General features: G+C 42.2%; 1 protein-coding gene across 2 annotated transcripts in view; it reads right to left on the bottom strand.

Moving 5' to 3' along the window:
- Nucleotides 1-6,419: 6,419 nt before the first annotated feature.
- The window catches only part of AUP1 (AUP1 lipid droplet regulating VLDL assembly factor), a 47,353-nt gene continuing 28,757 nt past the window's right edge, over nt 6,420-25,015 (bottom strand). For both annotated transcript variants that reach the window (XM_075849508.1, XM_075849509.1), the window contains exons 11-12: nt 6,772-6,860; nt 6,420-6,686 (exon numbers count right to left, since the gene is read on the bottom strand). In XM_075849508.1, coding sequence (XP_075705623.1) covers nt 6,638-6,686; nt 6,772-6,860 — 138 coding nt within the window. In that variant the 3' untranslated portion in view covers nt 6,420-6,637. The remainder of the gene's footprint in view (nt 6,687-6,771; nt 6,861-25,015) is intronic.

The following is a 25,015-nucleotide window of genomic DNA, read 5'->3' as shown; positions in this document are numbered from 1 at the left end:
ACTCGGCAGATTAGAAAGAGAGAGGACTCGGCAGATTAGAGAGAGAGAGAGGACTCGGCAGATTAGAGAGAGAGAGAGGACTCGGCAGATTAGAGAGAGGACTCGGCAGATTAGAGAGAGGACTCGGCAGATTAGAGAGAGAGGACTCGGCAGATTAGAGAGAGAGGACTCGGCAGATTAGAGAGAGAGGACTCGGCAGATTAGAGAGAGAGAGAGGACTCGGCAGATTAGAGAGAGAGAGAGGACTCGGCAGATTAGAGAGAGAGGACTCGGCAGATTAGAGAGAGAGGACTCGGCAGATTAGAGAGAGAGGACTCGGCAGATTAGAGAGAGAGGACTCGGCAGATTAGAGAGAGAGGACTCGGCAGATTAGAGAGAGAGGACTCGGCAGATTAGAGAGAGAGGACTCGGCAGATTAGAGAGAGAGGACTTGGCAGATTAGAGAGAGGGGACTCGGCAGATTAGAGAGAGAGAGGACTCGGCAGATTAGCAAGAGAGAGGACTCGGCAGATGAGAGAGAGAGGACTCGGCAGATTAGAGAGAGGGGACTCGGCAGATTAGAGAGAGGACTCGCCAGATTATAGAGAGAGAGGACTCGGCAGATTAGAGAGAGGGGACTCGGCAGATTAGAGAGAGGGGACTCGGCAGATTAGAGAGAGGGGACTCGGCAGATTAGAGAGAGGGGACTCGGCAGATTAGAGAGAGGGGACTCGGCAGATTAGAGAGAGGGGACTCGGCAGATTAGAGAGAGGGGACTCGGCAGATTAGAGAGAGGGGACTCGGCAGATTAGAGAGAGGGGACTCGGCAGATTAGAGAGAGGGAACTCGGCAGATTAGAGAGAGAGGATTCGGCAGATTAGAGAGAGAGGATTCGGCAGATTAGAGAGAGGACTCGGCAGGAGAGGATTCGGCAGATTAGAGAGTCGGGACTCGGCAGATTAGAGAGAGAGGACTCGGCCGACGAGAGAGAGGACTCGGCAGATTAGCGAGAGAGAGGACTCGGCAGATTAGAGAGAGAGGACTCGGCCGACGACAGAGAGAGGACTCGGCCGACGACAGAGAGAGGACTCGGCAGATTAGAGAGGAGGACTCGGCAGATTAGAGAGAGAGTACTCGGCAGATTAGACAGAGAGCACTCGGCAGATTAGAGAGGGAGAGGACTCGGCAGATTAGAGAGGGAGAGGACTCGGCAGATTAGAGAGGGAGAGGACTCGGCAGATTAGAGAGAGAGAGGACTCGGCAGATTAGAGAGAGAGAGGACTCGGCAGATTAGAGAGAGAGAGGACTCGGCAAATTAGAGAGAGGGGACTCGGCAGATTAGAGAGAGGGGACTCGGCAGAATAAAGAGAGAGGGCTCGGCAGATTAGAGAGAGGACTCGGCAGATTAGAAAGAGAGAGGACTCGGCAGATTAGAGAGAGAGGACTCGGCAGATTAGAGAGAGAGGACTCGGCAGATTAGAGAGAGAGAGAGGACTCAGCAGATGAGAGAGAGAGGACTCGGCAGAATAGAGAGAAAGAGGACTCGGCAGAATAGAGAGAGGACTCGGCAGATTAGAGAGAGGGGACTCGGCAGATTAGAGAGAGAGAGAGGACTTGGCAGATTAGCGAGAGAGAGGATTTGGCAGATTAGAGAGAGAGGACTCGGCAGATTAGAGAGAGAGGATTCGGCAGGTTAGAGAGAGAGAGAGAGGACTCAGCCGACGAGAGAGAGGACTCGGCAGATTAGAGAGAGAGAGGACTCGGCAGATTAGAGGACTCGGCAGATTAGAGAGAGAGAGGACTCGGCCGACGAGAGAGAGAGGACTCTGCCGACGAGAGATAGAGGAGTCGGCCAACGACAGAGAGAGGACTCGGCAGATTAGAGAGGAGGACTCGGCAGATTAGAGAGAAGAAGGACTCGGCAGATTATAGAGAGAGTACTCGGCAGATTAGAGAGAGAGCACTCGGCAGATGAGAGGGAGAGGACTCGGCAGATTAGAGAGAGGACTCGGCAGATTAGAGAGAGGACTCGGCAGATTAGAGAGAGGACTCGGCAGATTAGAGAGAGGACTCGGCAGATTAGAGAGAGAGAGAGGACTTGGCAAATTAGAGAGAGAGGACTCGGCAGATTAGAGAGAGAGAACTCGGCAGATTAGAGAGGACTTGGCCGATGAGAGAAGTGCTGTTTCCATCTTCATAGATTTGCGAGAGATCTGGAGGCTGCACCGCACGTCCATAAAAGACTTTGCTGTCTATTTCCAGGTTCACCACACTTACCAAAAATTAAATTCCATATTTGTCTCAGAAGGTCACCACTTATCGGCCGAGTTCTCAGTGATCCGTCCAATTACCATTTCAGATCACTCCCCGTTCCATCTAGATCTATCTCTCCGTGAGCTCTAATGAGGCCTTGCTGGAAAATCCCACTCATTTGGCCATGATGGGAAAAACACTCAATAGCACGCCGCAGATCTCTAATGCAACGTTACTGGAGGCCCACAAATTGTTTTGGCCGGGGTGAATTTATTGCTAAAAGGTTCCAGAGTTAAAAAACTGAAGAGTTAATCATCTACGTTCTGTCACAGATATCGACCCTGGAAAATCTCCAGAAGAAATCCTCTCATGTCCGCTCAGAGAATTGATCACTTTAAGCTGATTGATCTTTTAAATATTAGATCGGCAAAAAACCTGCAGATCTTAAAATATAAAGGCTACAACCGTGAGATAGAGGCAGGAACAGGACGTCTAAAAGAAAAAAAATCCACCATGAGGGGAGCACCGAGCAGCTAATGGAGGACGGCCTAAAGCTCCTAGAATGACCCATGTTAAGCGTTAGACCAGGCTGACCTCCTGCGCCACTGCTTTTTTTACCCCTTTTTTATTTTTAATGCCACTAGACAAGGCCGCCCGCTGTCCCCGACACTCTTTATTCTAGTTATAGAAACATGGCTTCAGATGCTTAGACAGAACCCGGCTGTTCACGGTCTTAAATGGCTTGTCCAGGCACAGATAACTGATGACCTTTCCACAGGACAGGTCATCAATATATGATTGGTGGGGGTTCTACACCCGGACTAATCAGCTGCCGGATGTTATGCAGGGGATGCAGCACGGCCGATATTGTGGACCGGAGCCATCTGCTTCCAGCATGGACATCCGGTGCCCAGAGGCAGCCAGTGCAGCTGATCGTTGCGGGGTCCGGGTGTTGGACCCACATCGATCATAAACTGATGACCTATCCTGTGGATAGGTCATCATCAATTGTCCATGCCCGGACAACCCCTTTAAGATAGGGAACTTCACACATAAGACCGCAGCACTCGACGACGTTTGGCTATTGATAATCTCTAAGGGTATGTTCACACGGCTTATTTTCGGCCATTTATCGGGTTGTAAACGTATTTTCAGACTTTTTTAAGTTTGCGTGTGAACGTACTCTGACCCTCAATCGGCTGTGCCCATAATCTTGACATTTGAACACTTTTAGAGCCTTTCAAACTTTACGATCAATTATAGTAAGTTTGAGGCGCTCATCGTTACCTGCTCTAAAAAGAACGCGATGAAATAAAACATACGTCACCCTTTCACTGACCTTCGGAAGCCATGAATTATTTCGGCATCCATCTACCGTCTGACCCTAAACCGTAACAATTCAACCACTCCTGCAGCAGGTGAAGACTAAGTGGGGGGTCTAAGTGTCCCTTATTTGTCGTGGCTCGGCAGGAAAGTCCACTGATTACCTGGAATCTCCCGCAGATTCTGTACTCATCGCAACCCGACCACTTGATGTTCCAATTTCCTTTTTAATAAGTTTCGATCTATATTTTCAAAGTTCCTCTGGCAGGATAAAAACCCCAGGATTGTCTGGAATACTCGGATTCAGAAAAAAGAACAAGGGGTCTGGATTACCAGATCTCACTACTTCTTACCGTGCCGCTCAACTCTCTAGATGCTTGAACATGGTGGAGCCCAACAATGAACAGATACATATTGGATTGGAAAGACATTCTCCTATGGAGAAACGGTCACGTGCCTCCACCCCAGTCGGTTGTTTATTATGGTCTTGACCAAGGGAATGATTAAAACATACTTCAGGATCCTCCACGTGAAGGGCTGTTCGGACACGATTTCCACCGCTTCGCTTACCACCGGTGATCTTGGATGGTAAACCAATGGTTCCGCACCCCATTGGAGAACGTTCAACTCCATTCTAATCTACAATCTCTTGAAGACCTCCAACCCCTCCACTTTACTCCCCTCAGTAGACTGCTCATAGGCTACACTTTTGCTCCACCAGTAGAACCTTTCTGACTCGGTTCAGTCGCTGATTAAGAAACGACGCTCCAGATTGTACCATGGGCTATTACTCGATCTGGTTGTTGAGAGGCCAAGTTTTATATCGGCTTAGGAACGGGAACTAAACATCACCTTCACTGAGGAAATGGTGGAGCAAATATTCCATCACTCCCACGGCTTTTCCAGATGTAGTCGTACACAAGAGAAGTCACTATGGGGTTTAGAACAGCGGACTACCCCTGGTGGCCCCAATGGAAATCTCTCTCAGATCTGGTGGTACTGTCCCGGGAAATGAATGGCATAATTAACATTTGTTCCACGAACATCACACTTACTCCGGAACGTATTCCCTTGTGGTGAGCAGGAGGCGAGTATGTTCCATGTAAGGGGGACCTCTCCACGCATTTGTTACCTCCCCCCCCCCCCCCCACGGCTGCCATGTGGAGAGAAAAGGTGCAACAAAGAAGTAGATTGGGAGAACAAGAACGGAGGTCCCTCAGAACCTGGCTGGAGGCGACGTCTCTTCATTCTCCCGACACTCCGGTAAAGTTACTATGGGATCTCGCAAGATCACTCTGTGCTGTGAGTACAGCTGGACATGAATTGAGAGAAGTGTGATGCGGATTGGTCACATACACTTCATACAACGCCCACTTGGTCAAAACTAAAAAAAACGGCGCCTTGGGCATGAAGAACAAATTTGCATAACACTTAAAATGCTCATAACTTTGTCAAAAACAAACACGAGACTTCTCTACATTCCAGCGCCGATTAGATTAGGTGAAGCCTCGAATATCCATCGTGGGGAAAATGTCTGAGGGACTATATACAGGAGTATGTGACAGGTAATAGTATTCTAAGTGACAGCCAGCACTGATATACTAAGGACAGAAGATGTCACACCGACCGGATGTGTTTATATGAAGAGGTGAGCAGAAGCCTAGACAGAGGATCCGCTGTAGATATAGTGTTTATATGAAGATGTGAGAAGCCTAGACAGAGGGGCCGCTGTGGATATAGTGATTATATGAGTGGTGAGAAGCCTAGACAGAGAGGTCACTGTGTATATAGTGTTTATATGAGGGGTGAGCAGAAGCCTAGACAGAGGGGCCGCTGTGGATATGATTATATGAGAGGTGAGCAGAAGCCTAGACAGAGCGGCCGCTGTGGATATAGTGTTTATATGAAGAGGTGAGCAGAAGCCTAGACAGAGGGGCCGCTGTGGATATAGTGATTATATCAAGAGGTGAGCAGAAACCTAGACAGAGTTGCCGCTGTGGATATAGTGATTATATAAGGGATGAGCAGAAGCCTAGACAGCGGGGCCGCTGTGGATATGGTGTTTCTGGACTTTGTAAAGACTTTTGGAATAGTCAACCTCAGGAGCTGGTTCTTTACTGAAAGATCAGTGAATCTGTGGAATAGCCGACCTCAGGAGCTGGTTCTTTACTGTAAAAGCTGTGAATCTGTGGAATAGCCAACCTCAGGAGCTGGTTCTTTACTGTAAAAGCTGTGAATCTGTGGAATAGCCAACCTCAGGAGCTGGTTCTTTACTGTAAGAGCTGTGAATCGGTGGAATATCTGATCTCAGGAGCAGGTTCTTTACTGTAAGAGTCATGAATCTGTGGAATAGCCGACCTCAAGAGCTGGTTCTTTACTGTAAGAGCGGTAAATCTGTGGAATATCTCACCTCAGGAGCTGGTTCTTTACTGTAAGAGCGGTGAATCTGTGGAATATCTGACCTCAGGAGCCGGTCACAACAGGAACAGATGGCGGCTTCAAGACAGGCAAAGTAATATCAGCGGCTATGTTAATGTGTGTGTGAATGATAATCCAGTCTGAATGCCACTTGGGATCAGGGGGAAATTCAGTTTTTAGGGCTAATTGGATAATGCTTTATGAATGTTTTTTACCATCCTCTGAATCACTAAAGGTAAAACAACGTTCTCTAGATGCCCATATTCCCTCCCTTTTTCCCACCTCTTGATTGAACTTGATGGGCGTACGTCTTTTTTCAACCGTGTTATGTAAGTTATACAGCACTCAAAATGTGACGTGTTGGCACAGATGATTCCCAAAAGGGTGAGAAGGGGTCTGGAGGTCGGCTGAGACGTCTCCTCGCTGATTGACCACAACACAGAGGACAGAATCACAATTTTACTTTATTTCATAAAAAATATCCTGCATAGTATTTACAGTCCATCAGAGCGCCCCCCGCAGCCAGACACCCCCACTACAGTTCTCTTCATCATAAAAATTAACGAGCAGCAGAGGAGAAAATGTTACCCCCCCATCTGACTGCCAGCGCTGGGTCGCCCCCTGCTGCTCAGCATGGTTGTATTACATCATTTCCATCTCTCGCTTATTCGCTCTTTTCCTCGGCTGAACCTCCAAACTTATCCAGATATCTCCTGCAAGAGACAAAGATGCAGCTGTGAGGTGGTCGCCCCCCGGACCCAAGGGTCGGCAACAATGTTCTCCACCCCGTTACCTCACCTCCGAGCATAATCATACAGCGCCTCCTTCCGTTCCTGTAACGATAAGTGCCTGACTTCTGGACTACGGGCAAAACCCTTGGGTATTGTCTGCAAGAAAAAGATAAATAGAGATGAAGACCACCAGCAAAAAACTCCCCAAAAACAGTGCTACTCCCCATCCTCAACCCTGCTATACTATTACTCCATGACTGTAGATCCTCCAAACATATTACTCCTCCATCCTCAACCCTACTATATTATTACTCCATGACTGTAGATCCTCCAAACATATTACTACTCCGTCCTCAACCCTAGTATATTATTACTCCATGACTGTAGATCCCCAAACATATTACTACTCCGTCCTCAACCCTAGTATATTATTACTCCATGACTGTAGATCCTCCAAACATATTACTCCTCCATCCTCAACCCTACTATATTATTACTCCATGACTGTAGATCCTCCAAACATATTACTCCTCCGTCCTCAACCCTAGTATATTATTACTCCATGACTGTAGATCCTCCAAACATATTACTACTCCGTCCTCAACCCTACTATATTATTACTCCATGACTGTAGATCCCCAAACATATTACTACTCCGTCCTCAACCATAGTATATTATTACTCCATGACTGTAGATCCTCAAACATATTACTCCTCCGTCCTCAACCCTGCTATATTATTACTCCATGACTGTAGATCCCCAAACATATTACTACTCCGTCCTCAACCCTACTATATTATTACTCCATGACTGTAGATCCTCCAAACATATTACTACTCCGTCCTCAACCCTACTATATTATTACTCCATGACTGTAGATCCCCAAACATATTACTACTCCGTCCTCAACCATAGTATATTATTACTCCATGACTGTAGATCCCCAAACATATTACTCCTCCGTCCTCAACCCTAGTATATTATTACTCCATGACTGTAGATCCTCAAACATATTACTCCTCCGTCCTCAACCCTGCTATATTATTACTCCATGACTGTAGATCCTCCAAACATATCACTACTCCGTCCTCAACCCTACTATATTATTACTCCATGACTGTAGATCCTCCAAACATATTACTACTCCGTCCTCAACCCTGCTATATTATTACTCCATGACTGTAGATCCCCAAACATATTACTCCTCCGTCCTCAACCCTAGTATATTATTACTCCATGACTGTAGATCCCCAAACATATTACTACTCCGTCCTCAACCCTACTATATTATTACTCCATGACTGTAGATCCCCAAACATATTACTCCTCCGTCCTCAACCCTAGTATATTATTACTCCATGACTGTAGATCCTCCAAACATGTTACTACGCCGTCCTCAACCCTAGTATATTATTACTCCATGACTGTAGATCCCCAAACATATTACTACTCCGTCCCCAACCCTAGTATATTATTACTCCATGACTGTAGATCCCCAAACATATTACTACTCCGTCCCCAACCCTAGTATATTATTACTCCATGACTGTAGATCCTCCAAACATATTACTCCTCCGTCCCCAACCCTAGTATATTATTACTCCGACTGTAGATCCCCAAACATATTACTACTCCGTCCTCAACCCTAGTATATTATTACTCCATGACTGTAGATCCCCAAACATATTACTACTCCGTCCTCAACCCTAGTATATTATTACTCCATGACTGTAGATCCTCCAAAAATATGACTACTCCGTCCCCAACCCTAGTATATTATTACTCCATGACTGTAGATCCCCAAACATATTACTACTCCGTCCTCAACCCTAGTATATTATTAATCCATGACTGTAGATCCTCCAAACATATTACTACTCCGTCCTCAACCCTAGTATATTATTACTCCATGACTGTAGATCCCCAAACATATAACTACTCCGTCCTCAACCCTAGTATATTATTACTCCATGACTGTAGATCCTCCAAACATATTACTACTCCGTCCTCAACCCTACTACATTATTACTCCATGACTGTAGATCCTCCAAACATATTACTACTCCGTCCTCAACCCTACTACATTATTACTCCATGACTGTAGATCCCCAAACATATTACTACTCCGTCCTCAACCCTACTATATTATTACTCCATGACTGTAGATCCCCAAACATATTACTCCTCCGTCCTCAACCCTAGTATATTATTACTCCATGACTGTAGATCCTCCAAACATGTTACTACTCCGTCCTCAACCCTAGTATATTATTACTCCATGACTGTAGATCCCCAAACATATTACTACTCCGTCCCCAACCCTAGTATATTATTACTCCATGACTGTAGATCCTCCAAACATATTACTACTCCGTCCCCAACCCTAGTATATTATTACTCCATGACTGTAGATCCTCCAAACATATTACTACTCCGTCCTCAACCCTAGTATATTATTACTCCATGACTGTAGATCCTCCAAACATATTACTACTCCGTCCCCAACCCTAGTATATTATTACTCCGACTGTAGATCCCCAAACATATTACTACTCCGTCCTCAACCCTATATGATTACTCCATGACTGTAGATCCCCAAACATATTACTACTCCGTCCTCAACCCTACTATATTATTACTCCATGACTGTAGATCCCCAAACATATTACTACTCCGTCCTCAACTCTGCTATACTATTACTCCATGACTGTAGATCCTCCAAACATATTACTACTCCGTCCTCAACCCTGCTATATTATTACTCCATGACTGTAGATCCCCCAAACATATTACTACTCCGTCCCCAACCCTAGTATATTATTACTCCATGACTGTAGATCCTCCAAACATATTACTACTCCGTCCCCAACCCTAGTATATTATTACTCCATGACTGTAGATCCCCAAACATATTACTACTCCGTCCCCAACCCTAGTATATTATTACTCCATGACTGTAGATCCTCCAAACATATTACTACTCCGTCCCCAACCCTACTATATTATTACTCCATGACTGTAGATCCTCCAAACATATTACTACTCCGTCCTCAACCCTACTATATTATTACTCCATGACTGTAGATCCTCAAACATATTACTACTCCGTCCTCAACCCTAGTATATTATTACTCCATGACTGTAGATCCCCAAACATATTACTACTCCGTCCTCAACCCTAGTATGTTATTACTCCATGACTGTAGATCCTCCAAACATATTACTACTCCGTCCTCAACCCTAGTATATTATTACTCCAGGACTGTAGATCCCCAAACATATTACTACTCCGTCCTCAACCCTACTATATTATTACTCCATGACTGTAGATCCTCCAAACATGTTACTACTCCGTCCTCAACCCTACTATATCATTACTCCATGACTGTAGATCCCCAAACATATTACTACTCCGTCCTCAACTATAGTATATTATTACTCCATGACTGTAGATCCCCAAACATATTACTACTCCGTCCCCAACCCTACTATACTATTACTCCATGACTGTAGATCCCCAAACATATTACTACTCCGTCCTCAACCCTAGTATATTACTCCATCACTGTAGATCCTCCAAACATATTACTACTCCGTCCCCAACCCTACTATATTATTACTCCATGACTGTAGATCCTCCAAACATATTACTCCTCCGTCCTCAACCCTACTATATTATTACTCCATGACTGTAGATCCCCAAACATATTACTCCTCCGTCCTCAACCCTAGTATATTATTACTCCATGACTGTAGATCCTCCAAACATATTACTCCTCCGTCCTCAACCCTACTATACTATTACTCCATGACTGTAGATCCCCAAACATATTACTACTCCGTCCTCAACCCTAGTATATTATTACTCCATGACTGTAGATCCTCCAAACATATTACTACTCCGTCCTCAACCCTACTATATTATTACTCCATGACTGTAGATCCCCAAACATATTACTACTCCGTCCTCAACCCTAGTATATTATTACTCCATGACTGTAGATCCCCAAACATATTACTACTCCGTCCTCAACCCTAGTATATTATTACTCCATGACTGTAGATCCCCAAACATATTACTCCTCCGTCCTCAACCCTAGTATATTATTACTCCATGACTGTAGATCCCCAAACATATTACTACTCCGTCCCCAACCCTAGTATATTATTACTCCATGACTGTAGATCCTCCAAACATATTACTACTCCGTCCTCAACCCTAGTATATTATTACTCCAGGACTGTAGATCCCCAAACATATTACTACTCCGTCCTCAACCCTACTATATTATTACTCCATGACTGTAGATCCTCCAAACATATTACTCCTCCGTCCTCAACCCTGCTATATTATTACTCCATGACTGTAGATCCCCAAACATATTACTCCTCCGTCCTCAACCCTAGTATATTATTACTCCATGACTGTAGATCCCCAAACATATTACTACTCGGTCCTCAACCCTACTATATTATTACTCCATGACTGTAGATCCCCAAACATATTACTCCTCCGTCCTCAACCCTAGTATATTATTACTCCATGACTGTAGATCCTCCAAACATGTTACTACTCCGTCCTCAACCCTAGTATATTATTACTCCATGACTGTAGATCCCCAAACATATTACTACTCCGTCCCCAACCCTAGTATATTATTACTCCATGACTGTAGATCCTCCAAAAATATTACTACTCCGTCCCCAACCCTAGTATATTATTACTCCATGACTGTAGATCCCCAAACATATTACTACTCCGTCCTCAACCCTAGTATATTATTAATCCATGACTGTAGATCCTCCAAACATATTACTACTCCGTCCTCAACCCTAGTATATTATTACTCCATGACTGTAGATCCCCAAACATATAACTACTCCGTCCTCAACCCTAGTATATTATTACTCCATGACTGTAGATCCCCAAACATATTACTACTCCGTCCTCAACCCTACTACATTATTACTCCATGACTGTAGATCCTCCAAACATATTACTACTCCGTCCTCAACCCTACTATACTATTACTCCATGACTGTAGATCCTCAAACATATTACTCCTCCGTCCTCAACCCTGCTATATTATTACTCCATGACTGTAGATCCTCCAAACATATTACTACTCCGTCCTCAACCCTGCTATATTATTACTCCATGACTGTAGATCCCCAAACATATTACTCCTCCGTCCTCAACCCTAGTATATTATTACTCCATGACTGTAGATCCCCAAACATATTACTACTCCGTCCTCAACCCTACTATATTATTACTCCATGACTGTAGATCCCCAAACATATTACTCCTCCGTCCTCAACCCTAGTATATTATTACTCCATGACTGTAGATCCTCCAAACATGTTACTACTCCGTCCTCAACCCTAGTATATTATTACTCCATGACTGTAGATCCTCCAAACATATTACTACTCCGTCCCCAACCCTAGTATATTATTACTCCGACTGTAGATCCCCAAACATATTACTACTCCGTCCTCAACCCTATATGATTACTCCATGACTGTAGATCCCCAAACATATTACTACTCCGTCCTCAACCCTACTATATTATTACTCCATGACTGTAGATCCCCAAACATATTACTACTCCGTCCTCAACCCTGCTATACTATTACTCCATGACTGTAGATCCTCCAAACATATTACTACTCCGTCCTCAACCCTGCTATATTATTACTCCATGACTGTAGATCCCCAAACATATTACTACTCCGTCCCCAACCCTAGTATTTTATTACTCCATGACGGTAGATCCTCCAAACATATTACTACTCCGTCCCCAACCCTAGTATATTATTACTCCATGACTGTAGATCCCCAAACATATTACTACTCCGTCCCCAACCCTAGTATATTATTACTCCATGACTGTAGATCCTCCAAACATATTACTACTCCGTCCTCAACCCTAGTATATTATTACTCCATGACTGTAGATCCCCAAACATATTACTACTCCGTCCTCAACCCTACTATATTATTACTCCATGACTGTAGATCCCCAAACATATTACTCCTCCGTCCTCAACCCTAGTATATTATTACTCCATGACTGTAGATCCTCCAAACATATTACTACTCCGTCCCCAACCCTACTATATTATTACTCCATGACTGTAGATCCTCCAAACATATTACTACTCCGTCCTCAACCCTACTATATTATTACTCCATGACTGTAGATCCCCAAACATATTACTACTCCGTCCTCAACCCTAGTATGTTATTACTCCATGACGGTAGATCCTCCAAACATATTACTACTCCGTCCTCAACCCTAGTATATTATTACTCCAGGACTGTAGATCCCCAAACATATTACTACTCCGTCCTCAACCCTACTATATTATTACTCCATGACTGTAGATCCTCCAAACATATTACTCCTCCGTCCTCAACCCTACTATATTATTACTCCATGACTGTAGATCCCCAAACATATTACTCCTCCGTCCTCAACCCTAGTATATTATTACTCCATGACTGTAGATCCTCCAAACATATTACTCCTCCGTCCTCAACCCTACTATACTATTACTCCATGACTGTAGATCCCCAAACATATTACTACTCCGTCCTCAACCCTAGTATATTATTACTCCATGACTGTAGATCCTCCAAACATATTACTACTCCGTCCTCAACCCTACTATATTATTACTCCATGACTGTAGATCCCCAAACATATTACTACTCCGTCCTCAACCCTAGTATATTATTACTCCATCACTGTAGATCCTCCAAACATATTACTACTCCGTCCCCAACCCTAGTATATTATTACTCCATGACTGTAGATCCCCAAACATATTACTACTCCGTCCTCAACCCTAGTATATTATTACTCCATGACTGCAGATCCCCAAACATATTACTCCTCCGTCCTCAACCCTAGTATATTATTACTCCATGACTGTAGATCCCCAAACATATTACTACTCCGTCCCCAACCCTAGTATATTATTACTCCATGACTGTAGATCCTCCAAACATGTTACTACTCCGTCCTCAACCCTACTATATTATTACTCCATGACTGTAGATCCCCAAACATATTACTACTCCGTCCTCAACTATAGTATATTATTACTCCATGACTGTAGATCCCCAAACATATTACTACTCCGTCCTCAACCCTACTATATTATTACTCCATGACTGTAGATCCCCAAACATATTACTACTCCGTCCTCAACCCTAGTATATTATTACTCCATGACTGTAGATCCCCAAACATATTACTACTCCGTCCTCAACCTTACTATATTATTACTCCATGACTGTAGATCCTCCAAACATATTACTACTCCGTCCTCAACCCTAGTATATTATTACTCCATGACTGTAGATCCCCAAACATATTACTACTCCGTCCTCAACCCTAGTATATTATTACTCCATGACTGTAGATCCTCCAAACATATTACTCCTCCGTCCTCAACCCTACTATATTATTACTCCATGACTGTAGATCCTCCAAACATATTACTACTCCGTCCCCAACCCTACTATATTAGTACTCCATGACTGTAGATCCTCCAAACATATTACTCCTCCGTCCTCAACCCTGCTATATTATTACTCCATGACTGTAGATCCCCAAACATATTACTACTCCGTCCTCAACCCTTCTATATTATTACTCCATGACTGCAGGTCCCCAAACATATTACTACTCCGTCCTCAACCCTACTATATTATTACTCCATGACTGTAGATCCCCAAACATATTACTACTCTGTCCTCAACCCTACTATATTATTACTCCATGACTGTAGATCCCCAAACATATTACTCCTCCGTCCTCAACCCTAGTATATTACTCCATGACTGTAGATCCCCAAACATATTACTCCTCCGTCCTCAACCCTAGTATATTATTACTCCATGACTGTAGATCCCCAAACATATTACTACTCCGTCCTCAACCCTAGTATATTATTACTCCATGACTGTAGATCCTCCAAACATGTTACTACTCCGTCCTCAACCCTAGTATATTATTACTCCATGACTGTAGATCCTCCAAACATATTACTACTCCGTCCTCAACCCTACTATATTATTACTCCATGACTGTAGATCCTCCAAACATATTACTACTCCGTCCCCAACCCTAGTATATTATTACTCCATGACTGTAGATCCCCAAACATATTACTACTCCGTCCTCAACCCTACTATATTATTACTCCATGACTGCAGATCCCCAAACATATTACTACTCCGTCCTCAACCCTGCTATATTATTACTCCATGACTGTAGATCCCCAAACATATTACTACTCCGTCCTCAACCCTACTATATTATTACTCCATGACTGCAGATCCCCAAACATATTACTACTCCGTCCTCAACCCTAGTAGATTATTACTCCATGACTGTAGATCCCCAAACATATTACTACTCCGTCCTCAACCCTAGTATATTATTACTCCATGACTGTAGATCCCCAAACATATTACTACTCCGTCCTCAACCCTACTATATTATTACTCCATGACTGCAGATCCCCAAACATATTACTACTCCGTCCTCAACCCTAGTATATTATTACTCCATGACTGTAGATCCTCCAAACATATTACTACTCCGTCCTCAACCCTACTATATTATTACTCCATGACTGTAGATCCTCCAAACATATTACTACTCCGTCCTCAACCCTACTATATTATTACTCCATGACTGTAGATCCCCAAACATATTACTACTCCGTCCTCAACCCTAGTATATTATTACTCCATGACTGTAGATCCTCCAAACATGTTACTACTCCGTCCTCAACCCTAGTATATTATTACTCCATGACTGTAGATCCTCCAAACATATTACTACTCCGTCCTCAACCCTACTATATTATTACTCCATGACTGTAGATCCTCCAAACATATTACTACTCCGTCCTCAACCCTACTATATTATTACTCCATGACTGTAGATCCCCAAACATATTACTACTCTGTCCTCAACCCTATATGATTACTCCATGACTGTAGATCCCCAAACATATCACTACTCCGTCCTCAACCCTACTATATTATTACTCCATGACTGTAGATCCCCAAACATATTACTACTCCGTCCTCAACCCTAGTATATTATTACTCCATGACTGTAGATCCCCAAACATATTACTACTCCGTCCTCAACCCTACTATATTATTACTCCATGACTGCAGATCCCCAAACATATTACTACTCCGTCCTCAACCCTAGTATATTATTACTCCATGACTGTAGATCCTCCAAACATATTACTACTCCGTCCTCAACCCTACTATATTATTACTCCATGACTGTAGATCCTCCAAACATATTACTACTCCGTCCTCAACCCTAGTATATTATTACTCCATGACTGTAGATCCCCAAACATATTACTACTCCGTCCTCAACCCTAGTATATTATTACTCCATGACTGTAGATCCCCAAACATATTACTACTCCGTCCTCAACCCTACTATATTATTACTCCATGACTGCAGATCCCCAAACATATTACTACTCCGTCCTCAACCCTAGTATATTATTACTCCATGACTGTAGATCCTCCAAACATATTACTACTCCGTCCTCAACCCTAGTATATTATTACTCCATGACTGTAGATCCCCAAACATATTACTACTCCGTCCCCAACCCTAGTATATTATTACTCCATGACTGTAGATCCCCAAACATATTACTACTCCGTCCTCAACCCTAGTATGTTATTACTCCATGACTGTAGATCCTCCAAACATATTACTACTCCGTCCTCAACCCTAGTATATTATTACTCCAGGACTGTAGATCCCCAAACATATTACTACTCCGTCCTCAACCCTACTATATTATTACTCCATGACTGTAGATCCCCAAACATATTACTACTCCGTCCTCAACTATAGTATATTATTACTCCATGACTGTAGATCCCCAAACATATCACTACTCCGTCCTCAACCCTACTATACTATTACTCCATGACTGTAGATCCCCAAACATATTACTACTCCGTCCTCAACCCTAGTATATTATTACTCCATCACTGTAGATCCTCCAAACATATTACTACTCCGTCCCCAACCCTACTATATTATTACTCCATGACTGTAGATCCTCCAAACATATTACTCCTCCGTCCTCAACCCTACTATATTATTACTCCATGACTGTAGATCCCCAAACATATTACTCCTCCGTCCTCAACCCTAGTATATTATTACTCCATGACTGTAGATCCTCCAAACATATTACTCCTCCGCCCTCAACCCTAGTATATTATTACTACGACTGTAGATCCCCAAACATATTACTACTCCGTCCCCAACCCTAGTATATTATTACTCCATGACTGTAGATCCCCAAACATATTACTACTCCGTCCTCAACCCTAGTATATTATTACTCCATGACTGTAGATCCCCAAACATATTACTACTCCGTCCCCAACACTAGTATATTATTACTCCATGACTGTAGATCCTCCAAACATATTACTGCTCCGTCCTCAACCCTAGTATATTATTACTCCAGGACTGTAGATCCCCAAACATATTACTACTCCGTCCTCAACCCTACTATATTATTACTCCATGACTGTAGATCCTCCAAACATATTACTCCTCCGTCCTCAACCCTGCTATATTATTACTCCAGGACTGTAGATCCTCAAACATATTACTACTCCGTCCTCAACCCTAGTATATTATTACTCCAGGACTGTAGATCCTCCAAACATATTACTCCTCCGTCCTCAACCCTAGTATATTATTACTCCATGACTGTAGATCCTCCAAACATATTACTACTCTGTCCCCAACCCTACTATATTATTACTCCATGACTGTAGATCCCCAAACATATTACTACTCCGTCCTCAACCCTAGTATATTATTATTCTATGACTGTAGATCCTCCAAACATATTACTACTCCGTCCTCAACCCTAGTATATTATTACTCCATGACTGTAGATCCTCCAAACATATTACTCCTCCATCCTCAACCCTACTATATTATTACTCCATGACTGTAGATCCTCCAAACATATTACTACTCCGTCCTCAACCCTACTATATTATTACTCCATGACTGTAGATCCTCCAAACATATTACTACTCCGTCCTCAACCCTAGTATATTATTACTCCATGACTGTAGATCCCCAAACATATTACTACTCCGTCCTCAACCCTAGTATATTATTACTCCGACTGTAGATCCCCAAACATATTACTACTCCGTCCCCAACCCTAGTATATTATTACTCCATGACTGTAGATCCCCAAACATATTACTACTCCGTCCTCAACCCTAGTATATTATTACTCCATGACTGTAGATCCCCAAACATATTACTACTCCGTCCTCAACCCTAGTGTATTATTACTCCATGACTGTAGATCCTCCAAACATATTACTACTCCGTCCTCAACCCTAGTATATTATTACTCCATGACTATAGATCCCCAAACATATTACTACTCCGTCCTCAACCCTACTATATTATTACTCCATGACTGTAGATCCCCAAACATATTACTACTCCGTCCTCAACCCTACTATATTATTACTCCATGACTGCAGATCCCCAAACATATTACTACTCCGTCCTCAACCCTACTATATTATTACTCCATGACTGTAGATCCCCAAACATATTACTACTCTGTCCTCAACCCTACTATATTATTACTCCATGACTGTAGATCCCCAAACATATTACTCCTCCGTCCTCAACCCTAGTATATTACTCCATGACTGTAGATCCCCAAACATATTACTCCTCCGTCCTCAACCCTAGTATATTATTACTCCATGACTGTAGATCCCCAAACATATTACTACTCCGTCCTCAACCCTAGTATATTATTACTCCATGACTGTAGATCCTCCAAACATGTTACTACTCCGTCCTCAACCCTAGTATATTATTACTCCATGACTGTAGATCCTCCAAACATATTACTACTCCGTCCTCAACCCTACTATATTATTACTCCATGACTGTAGATCCTCCAAACATATTACTACTCTGTCCTCAACCCTAGTATATTATTACTCCATGACTGTAGATCCTCCAAACATATTACTACTCCGTCCCCAACCCTAGTATATTATTACTCCATGACTGTAGATCCCCAAACATATTACTACTCTGTCCTCAACCCTATATGATTACTCCATGACTGTAGATCCCCAAACATATCACTACTCCGTCCTCAACCCTACTATATTATTACTCCATGACTGTAGATCCCCAAACATATTACTACTCCGTCCCCAACCCTACTATATTATTACTCCATGACTGTAGATCCCCAAACATATTACTACTCCGTCCTCAACCCTACTATATTATTACTCCATGACTGCAGATCCCCAAACATATTACTACTCCGTCCTCAACCCTAGTATATTATTACTCCATGACTGTAGATCCTCCAAACATATTACTACTCCGTCCTCAACCCTAGTATATTATTACTCCAGGACTGTAGATCCCCAAACATATTACTACTCCGTCCTCAACCCTAGTATATTATTACTCCATGACTGTAGATCCCCAAACATATTACTACTCCGTCCTCAACCCTAGTATATTATTACTCCATGACTGTAGATCCTCCAAACATATTACTACTCCGTCCTCAACCCTAGTATATTATTACTCCAGGACTGTAGATCCCCAAACATATTACTACTCCGTCCTCAACCCTAGTATATTATTACTCCATGACTGTAGATCCTCCAAACATATTACTCCTCCGTCCTCAACCCTAGTATATTATTACTCCATGACTGTAGATCCTCCAAACATATTACTACTCCGTCCCCAACCCTACTATATTATTACTCCATGACTGTAGATCCCCAAACATATTACTACTCCGTCCTCAACCCTAGTATATTATTATTCTATGACTGTAGATCCTCCAAACATATTACTACTCCGTCCTCAACCCTAGTATATTATTACTCCATGACTGTAGATCCTCCAAACATATTACTCCTCCATCCTCAACCCTAGTATATTATTATTCTATGAGTGTAGATCCTCCAAACATATTACTACTCCGTCCTCAACCCTACTATATTATTACTCCATGACTGTAGATCCTCCAAACATATTACTACTCCGTCCTCAACCCTAGTATATTATTACTCCATGACTGTAGATCCCCAAACATATTACTACTCCGTCCTCAACCCTAGTATATTATTACTCCGACTGTAGATCCCCAAACATATTACTACTCCGTCCCCAACCCTAGTATATTATTACTCCATGACTGTAGATCCCCAAACATATTACTACTCCGTCCCCAACCCTAGTATATTATTACTCCATGACTGTAGATCCCCAAACATATTACTACTCCGTCCTCCAACCCTAGTATATTATTACTCCATGACTGTAGATCCCAAACATATTACTACTCCGTCCTCAACCCTAGTGTATTATTACTCCATGACTGTAGATCCTCCAAACATATTACTACTCCGTCCTCAACCCTAGTATATTATTACTCCATGACTATAGATCCCCAAACATATTACTACTCCGTCCTCAACCCTACTATATTATTACTCCATGACTGTAGATCCCCAAACATACTACTACTCAGTCCTCAACCCTAGTATATTATTACTCCATGACTGTAGATCCTCCAAACATATTACTACTCCGTCCTCAACCCTAGTATATTATTACTCCATGACTGTAGATCCCCAAACATATTACTACTCCGTCCTCAACCCTAGTATATTATTACTCCAGGACTGTAGATCCCCAAACATATTACTACTCCGTCCTCAACCCTAGTATATTATTACTCCATGACTGTAGATCCCCAAACATATTACTACTCTGTCCTCAACCCTAGTATATTATTACTCCATGACTGTAGATCCCCAAACATATTACTACTCCGTCCTCAACCCTAGTATATTAATACTCCATGACTGTAGATCCCCAAACATATTACTACTCTGTCCTCAACCCTAGTATATTATTACTCCATGACTGTAGATCCCCAAACATATTACTACTCGTCCTCAACCCTACTATATTAATTACTCCATGACTGTAGATCCCCAAACATATTACTACTCCGTCTCAACCCTACTATATTATTACTCCATGACTGTAGATCCTCCAAACATATTACTACTCCGTCCTCAACCCTACTATATTATTACTCCATGACTGTAGATCCCCAAACATATTACTCCTCCGTCCTCAACCCTAGTATATGATTACTCCATGACTGTAGATCCCCAAACATATTACTACTCCGTCCTCAGCCCTACTATATTATTACTCCATGACTGTAGATCCTCCAAACATGTTACTACTCCGTCCTCAACCCTAGTATATTATTACTCCATGACTGTAGATCCCCAAACATATTACTACTCCGTCCTCAGCCCTACTATATTATTACTCCATGACTGTAGATCCCCAAACATATTACTACTCCGTCCTCAACCCTAGTATATTATTACTCCATGACTGTAGATCCTCCAAACATATTACTACTCCGTCCTCAACCCTACTATATTATTACTCCATGACTGTAGATCCTCCAAACATATTACTACTCCGTCCTCAACCCTAGTATATTATTACTCCATGACTGTAGATCCTCCAAACATATTACTACTCCGTCCACAACCCTAGTATATTATTACTCCATGACTGTAGATCCTCCAAACATATTACTACTCCGTCCTCAACCCTAGTATATTATTACTCCATGACTGTAGATCCCCAAACATATTACTACTCCGACCTCAACCCTAGTATATTATTACTCCATGACTGTAGATCCTCCAAACATATTACTACTCCGTCCTCAACCCTAGTATATTATTACTCCATGACTGTAGATCCCCAAACATATTACTACTCCGTCCTCAACCCTACTATATTATTACTCCATGACTGTAGATCCCCAAACATATTACTACTCCGTCCTCAACCCTAGTATATTATTACTCCATGACTGTAGATCCTCCAAACATGTTACTACTCTGTCCTCAACCCTATATGATTACTCCATGACTGTAGATCCTCCAAACATATTACTACTCCGTCCTCAACCCTAGTATATTATTACTCCATGACTGTAGATCCCCAAACATATTACTACTCCGTCCTCAACCCTAGTATATTATTACTCCATGACTGTAGATCCCCAAACATATTACTACTCCGTCCTCAACCCTAGTATATTATTACTCCATGACTGTAGATCCCCAAACATATTACTACTCCGTCCTCAACCCTACTATATTATTACTCCGACTGTAGATCCCCAAACATATTACTACTCCGTCCCCAACCCTAGTATATTATTACTCCATGACTGTAGATCCCCAAACATATTACTACTCCGTCCTCAACCCTGCTATATTATTACTCCATGACTGTAGATCCCCAAACGTATTACTACTCCGTCCTCAACCCTAGTATATTATTACTCCGACTGTAGATCCCCAAACATATTACTACTCCGTCCTCAACCCTAGTATATTATTACTCCATGACTGTAGATCCTCCAAACATATTACTACTCCGTCCTCAACCCTACTATACTATTACTCCATGACTGTAGATCCCCAAACATGTTACTACTCCGTCCTCAACCCTACTATATTACTCCAGGACTGTAGATCCCCAAACATATTACTACTCCGTCCTCAACCCTAGTATATTATTATTCTATGACTGTAGATCCTCCAAACATATTACTACTCCGTCCTCAACCCTAGTATATTATTATTCTATGACTGTAGATCCTCCAAACATATTACTACTCCGTCCTCAACCATAGTATATTATTACTCCATGACTGTAGATCCTCCAAACATATTACTACTCCGTCCTCAACCCTACTATATTATTACTCCATGACTGTAGATCCTCCAAACATATTACTACTCCGTCCTCAACCCTAGTATATTATTACTCCATGACTGTAGATCCCCAAACATATTACTACTCCGTCCTCAACCCTAGTATATTATTACTCCGACTGTAGATCCCCAAACATATTACTACTCCGTCCCCAACCCTAGTATATTATTACTCCATGACTGTAGATCCCCAAACATATTACTACTCCGTCCCCAACCCTAGTATATTATTACTCCATGACTGTAGATCCCCAAACATATTACTACTCCGTCCCCAACCCTAGTATATTATTACTCCATGACTGTAGATCCACAAACATATTACTACTCCGTCCTCAACCCTAGTATATTATTACTCCATGACTGTAGATCCCCAAACATATTACTACTCCGTCCTCAACCCTAGTATATTATTACTCCATGACTGTAGATCCCCAAACATATTACTACTCCGTCCTCAACCATAGTATATTATTACTCCATGACTGTAGATCCTCCAAACATATTACTACTCCGTCCTCAACCCTACTATATTATTACTCCATGACTGTAGATCCTCCAAACATATTACTACTCCGTCCTCAACCCTAGTATATTATTACTCCATGACTGTAGATCCCCAAACATATTACTACTCCGTCCTCAACCCTAGTATATTATTACTCCGACTGTAGATCCCCAAACATATTACTACTCCGTCCCCAACCCTAGTATATTATTACTCCGACTGTAGATCCCCAAACATATTACTACTCCGTCCCCAACCCTAGTATATTATTACTCCATGACTGTAGATCCCCAAACATATTACTACTCCGTCCCCAACCCTAGTATATTATTACTCCATGACTGTAGATCCACAAACATATTACTACTCCGTCCTCAACCCTACTATATTATTACTCCATGACTGTAGATCCCCAAACATATTACTACTCCGTCCTCAACCCTAGTGTATTATTACTCCATGACTGTAGATCCCCAAACATACTACTACTCAGTCCTCAACCCTAGTATATTATTACTCCATGACTGTAGATCCCCAAACATATTACTCCTCCATCCTCAACACTACTATATTATTACTCCATGACTGTAGATCCTCCAAACATATTACTACTCCGTCCTCAACCCTACTATATTATTACTCCATGACTGTAGATCCCCAAACATACTACTACTCAGTCCTCAACCCTAGTATATTATTACTCCATGACTGTAGATCCCCAAACATATTACTACTCCGTCCTCAACCCTAGTATATTATTACTCCATGACTGTAGATACCCAAACATATTACTACTCTGTCCTCAACCCTAGTATATTATTACTCCATGACTGTAGATCCCCAAACATATCACTACTCCGTCCTCAACCCTACTATATTATTACTCCATGACTGTAGATCCTCCAAACATATTACTACTCCGTCCTCAACCCTACTATATTATTACTCCATGACTGTAGATCCTCCAAACATATTACTACTCCGTCCTCAACCCTAGTATATTATTACTCCATGACTGTAGATCCCCAAACATATTACTACTCCGTCCTCAACCCTACTATATTATTACTCCATGACTGTAGATCCCCAAACATATTACTCCTCCGTCCTCAACCCTAGTATATTATTACTCCATGACTGTAGATCCTCCAAACATATTACTACTCTGTCCTCAACCCTAGTATATTATTACTCCATGACTGTAGATCCCCAAACATATTACTACTCCGTCCTCAACCCTAGTATATTATTACTCCATGACTGTAGATCCCCAAACATATTACTACTCCGTCCTCAACCCTAGTATATTATTACTCCATGACTGTAGATCCCCAAACATATTACTACTCCGTCCCCAACCCTAGTATATTATTACTCCATGACTGTAGATCCTCCAAACAGATTACTACTCCGTCCTCAACCCTAGTATATTACTCCATGACTGTAGATCCCCAAACATATTACTACTCCGTCCTCAACCCTACTATATTATTACTCCATGACTGTAGATCCTCCAAACATATTACTACTCCGTCCCCAACCCTACTATATTATTACTCCGACTGTAGATCCCCAAACATATTACTACTCCGTCCTCAACCCTAGTATATTATTACTCTATGACTGTAGATCCCCAAACATATTACTACTCCGTCCTCAACCCTAGTATATTACTCCATGACTGTAGATCCCCAAACATATTACTACTCCGTCCTCAACCCTATATTATTACTCCATGACTGTAGATCCCCAAACATATCACTACTCCGTCCTCAACCCTACTATATTATTACTCCATGACTGTAGATCCCCAAAAATATTACTACTCCGTCCTCAACCCTAGTATATTATTACTCCATGACTGTAGA

The sequence above is a fragment of the Rhinoderma darwinii genome, unplaced genomic scaffold, assembly GCF_050947455.1.
Source record: "Rhinoderma darwinii isolate aRhiDar2 unplaced genomic scaffold, aRhiDar2.hap1 Scaffold_930, whole genome shotgun sequence".
In the NCBI taxonomy this organism is placed as follows: domain Eukaryota; kingdom Metazoa; phylum Chordata; class Amphibia; order Anura; family Rhinodermatidae; genus Rhinoderma; species Rhinoderma darwinii.
This window is presented reverse-complemented; position numbering and strand designations above follow the sequence as displayed.